At 37.4% G+C, this 5,000-nt stretch overlaps 1 protein-coding gene across 1 annotated transcript in view; it reads right to left on the reverse strand.

The window, feature by feature from the left end:
* LOC144973203 (uncharacterized) overlaps nucleotides 1-5,000 on the reverse strand; it is a 7,416-nt gene that overhangs the window by 2,145 nt on the left and 271 nt on the right. Inside the window, exons 2-3 of the mRNA XM_078915360.1 lie at nucleotides 2,572-3,736; nucleotides 1-1,132 (exon numbers count right to left, since the gene is read on the reverse strand). The exon at nucleotides 1-1,132 is cut by the window's left edge and continues 2,145 nt beyond it. Coding sequence (XP_078771486.1) covers nucleotides 218-1,132; nucleotides 2,572-3,105 — 1,449 coding nt within the window. The 5' untranslated portion in view covers nucleotides 3,106-3,736 and the 3' untranslated portion in view covers nucleotides 1-217. The remainder of the gene's footprint in view (nucleotides 1,133-2,571; nucleotides 3,737-5,000) is intronic.

Consider the following 5,000-nt stretch of genomic DNA (forward strand, 5'->3'; position numbering starts at 1 on the left):
TGACATTAGAATTGATGAAAGCAGACCAGGCACCACAGTCGGTTGGATGGGTAACGAAAGGCCTCAAATAAAAAGGAGGAGAAGAAGGATCAGGGAGGTGACGAGGATGAGGAGGAGGAGAAGAAGAGGAGGAGGAGGAGTAAGAAGAAGAAGAAGAAGAAGAAGAAGAAGAAGAAGAAGAAGAAGAAGAAGAAGAAGAAGAAGAAGAAGAAGAAACCTAGCACATTGACTCCGCGCTCTCCTTCTCCGAATCATCCATAGGAATAGTGATTTCAGTATTAGTTTGCTGACGTCTGATGCTTTTTTCAGAATGCCTTCTATGTTTCTTAGATCTTTTCTTATGCTTGTCGGCGATGTCAGGATGCTTTTCATATAACTTTACGGTGAGATCCGAATTCGATTGTTTTTGAAGTTCATCATTCAACGGAAAATCTCTTTGGTTCGTTGCGTCCAATTGGTTTTCATTCTGAGACCGTTGTGAATTTGTAAAATGGTCGACATTCTTTTGGTCGACAGTTGATGCCATCCTGGAAGTAGTTGGTGGAGATTCTAAATCTTTCAACAAAGAATAATCTATAACTATTGTATTCCTGGAGGGATGTTTTAAAATCGCATCAATGTTAATTTCACCCTTATCATTCGATGAATTACCATCGGATTTGTTTCTATTTTCAGCCATTCTTAATTGGTGGAAAACTCGATCGTGATCTCCAGTATTTTGTTTGACTTCATTCTCTTGTGAAAAACGTGTATTTTTATCTATAAAATTCGTTTCGTTCTCGCGTGAAAAGTTTGCTGTTTTTGATATTTTAGAATTTCTTTCAGTTGACGAATCAGTAATCTTTGGGCGTTTTTCTTTCTGAGGTGACATTGGTTCTTTAGCGTCTAGTAAGAGGACGGGGTTTTTGCTGCACGATTCTCTCTCGTTGTTGGGCACGGCCAAGAAAGGAGGATTGGTGTAAGACGTAAATGATTCATCACGTGGTGTGGTCATTGTGTTGACGTTGTCAAAAGATTGATTGTCACCGTACAGCTCCACACAACTCGGTTGTCGTCGTTGTCTTTGGGTGTCATGGATTTGGTAGTTAAGCTTTTCGACGCGTTCCTTGTTCAAGTAAGGCTCTGTTGACTCCTGAGGACAAGAGGTATAATACAAGTCTGATTTGACTGGAATTTGATTGTTACAAAACGGGAAAAAAGGATATCATAATGACGTTTATGATGGCGATGATGATGATGATGATGATGATGATGATGATGATGATGATGATGATGATGATGATGATGTTGATGATGCTGATGCGGCTGCTACTGCTACTGCTGCTGCTGCTGATGATGATGATGACGATGATGATGACGATGATGATGATGATGACGGTAGAGGTTCTGATATGCTAGTGGTAATGATAATGACAAACGACCCAAATCGATACTCTTCTCACATTGAGTAAGATAAAAATCTGAAAAAGTGTGTATGAAACAGTGCCAGACAGAGCAAGAAAAAGTTTATAATAAAAGTACCATCCCCCCAAAAATCTACTTGCTTTACTACTGGAGATCGAACTTCACACCGCATGATACCGGTAAGACTTACTACCATAACACAAAAGAGAGGAGTACTTTGTCACATTACGTAAGACGCTTAACACACATTAAGTGTGAATGCGCTAATTTTCGTTAAAGTTGGCTGTAATGAATAATGTAAGACTGCATGTACCCCCCCCCCCCCTCGTAAAAAAAGAAAAACAAAACAAAACAAAAAATAAAGAAGCGTTGTTAACAGGTTGCTTGCTTTGTATAAACTGAAAATTGTTGTTACATAATATGACCTACTGGGACATCAATAACGTTTTAAATGGCGTCGAGGTGGATGAAATATTACAACTTCGTTGTATGATTGTGTGTATGCGACCCATTGCCTCAAATTGGGATAATTATGGGGTGAGGTAGTTGCATGCGACCTGCTCTTATTTGCAAGTATAATAAATAACCCATTCATTGGATGGAGATCTAAAATAAGACGCAAAATATTGTCCATTACAACAATGTTGAACTAGGCTCATACTCCCATTTGTTTGTCAGACCTGCAAATATGTTAACGTTGGATGCATGTTTTTATTGAGGCGAATACGTGTACATATTTTGCATTTCTGATAACCGAACGCAACTAAAGATTCGTTTTAACATTGGTGCAATGGAATAATATATTTTGCGTTGGTTTGAGAGTATTTCCATTACAACAATGAGACCATAACAATTTGGGTTATCAGACCTGCGAATGAGTGCACGTCGAGGATTTCCTACAGTGCAAAAGCAAATATTTTCATATTCTTATCATTTTAACTTAGGTAGGTAGCTAGTTGTCCAGGAGTTTATCCCGGTTTCTATAATGAACAATAGAAATTGCTTGCCACCCTTTAGGTAGGATGCTAGTCTATCGCATTTTAAACTTAAAATTCTCTTTTATTATCCGGTTCACCAGGACACGATACGAGACCGAGGAGATGGCTCATATATCTATTTTATTTATTATCGTGATCGATATAAACGTAGAAAGTTTGAAATATTTACCTCTGCACCTTGTTCTCCCCACGAATTTATGGCTGTAGCTTTCCGTTTTGCGTGCTTCTCATATACCGGCTTGATTAAAAGGAACATGCCAGTTGCCGTGAATATTATTCCACACACAACCCCAGTTGCTCCTACAACTATAAAATCAAACACGTCGTTTTCTCTTCCACCAACAATTAAAGCTGTACCACCGCCCAGTAATGTAGAACCAACCACGAAAACAAAACAGAAAGTAGCACACGATTCTGTGGATGTATTGAAGATGTCCTTTCGAACCTGTTTCCGAAGCATCCTCCTTTTCGCTCGTCGATTATCCTTATCAATGGCTTTCAATCGCTCTTCTTCGATTTTCTTGATTCGTTTGAGTTCTCGTTCAGTCTTTTTATTTTCAACCTGCTTCGAAACACTTTTTATTTCGTTCGATGCAACTGGTCTCTTTTGCTCATCAGTTTCTTTGTCTTCAACAGCAGGAGTCACTTGGTGATCTCGTCTGCCCAATTTTGGCACGCGAATTTTTTTATTTTTACTGGACATTGTGAGCAATTGTTCTCTCCGATGGAGATGAACGGTTTGACTATCGACAGGGGTTAAGAATAGAGAAAAGAAATGGAAATAGTAATTTGGTCATATCTGCATTGGAGAACATTCTTTTATATTTTCCTAACTCATGTCAATTATTTCCCTTCCATTTTAAAATCTTAATCCTCTTGGCGTGGAATCCCAACTCTTATCACTCCAATGTGCCTTATCAACAATGATGTTGTTTAATGTCCCCAATCAACTAACCAAAGGTAAAGCAAATTCAGGCAGTCCTTCATTAATCTTTTTATCACATACACGTATCACAATATCTATTTCAAATTTTCGAATGATTCGACAAGAAAGGTCCTGTTTTCTTTATATGCACGTTGGCTGGTTTCACGACTGTGTTGGAATCAGATATCGTGTAGAACAATGGTTCGGCTCCATTGCCATTCAAAATGCATACCGTTTCCCAAGCTACGAACCGTAGACATCCTCGACAGCTTCTAGTGTCACCAACAGGAGGGCAGTAACTCAACTATTAAGAAATGTGGAAATACTGATCTCATATCGACTGTCAAAGGAAAGCTAAGCGATATCATCTGAATATTTCATTTGACAGTTCATCTGGGACAGTCAGAATCTGAGGAAAACAAGTTTTTGGTCAGCATAAATTGATCGCTTTTACAATAAAATAGGGAGGCTTTTGTTATAGCGCAATATCCACCAGATGCGCCGAAAACAAGCAGTCGCAAATCATCATCAGCATTTAATTTAAAGTTATGACGAGACATAACGCATGTGTAAGGCGCCATTACAATTCATTTTAAAGACAGACATGACGCTGCCCTGTATCAGATATTCATTTTACACCTGATATTGAGAAAGAGGTCCCGATAGCTCAGTTGATGAGCACTAACTTCATACACCGAGGTAGATTCCGAGTGAAGTAGAGATTTTTTCTAACTCCCTGTTCACCCAGCAGTGATTGGGTAGCTGAATCTGTAAGATCTGACGGGAAGTACTTTGCGATAGACCAGCGTTCTATCTAAAGAGTAACAAGCAATTGCTATTGTCCATTTTACCCATAGAAACCGGGATAAACAACAGTTCTATGCGCTTAATGGCTCTGATTGATTACTATATATCGTTGAGAAAATATGTGTAAAGTATTTTTCTATAAACTCAACTAGGCGCGACGCGTATTGGGACTCGAAACCGTGACCTACAGATTACAAGCCGAGTGTCATACCACTGGTCCATAAAACATCTCAACTATAACTTGATAAGTAGGTAAATTGGGAACTGATTATAGTTTGTTTCAATATAATGATAATCAAAGAGATACGATAGCTCCTATTTATCTTTGATTGTCCTCAAAATGAATAACGATTTATAGATGTAAAAAATAAACAGATAAACACGTTTATGGACAGGTGTATACAAGTAGGCTCATAACTTGGTAGATAAATATATTTGTTTAAAAGATAAATCGGTGGATTGGTAGATAAGTATAATATAAATCTAAAAAGATTTAGATGAAATTATATATATATATATATATATATATATATATATATATATATATATATATATATAATACACCTACTATGTAAGCAAACACATATTTTGTGGAATAAAAGTAGGTAGTATAAAGGAACACATTCGATGCTTATCGGGTTATTCTCATTACAGTAAAATGCTTGTGAACGGAAAAGGACAAATTAAAGTATACAAGGGATAGTCATTAATATTTAAAAAATCTCAACTAAAAAAATACTTGATTATGCAATGTCCCTAAGCGATGTGCATATATTTGCAGGTCTGATAACCGAACGCAATTATTAGCGTAATTTAACATTGTTGCAATGGACAATATATCGCGGTGGTTTTAAAGTATTTTCATT

Source organism: Berghia stephanieae, chromosome 5, assembly GCF_034508935.2.
Source record: "Berghia stephanieae isolate SIO BIC M18660-M18661 chromosome 5, UCSD_Bste_1.3, whole genome shotgun sequence".
In the NCBI taxonomy this organism is placed as follows: domain Eukaryota; kingdom Metazoa; phylum Mollusca; class Gastropoda; order Nudibranchia; family Aeolidiidae; genus Berghia; species Berghia stephanieae.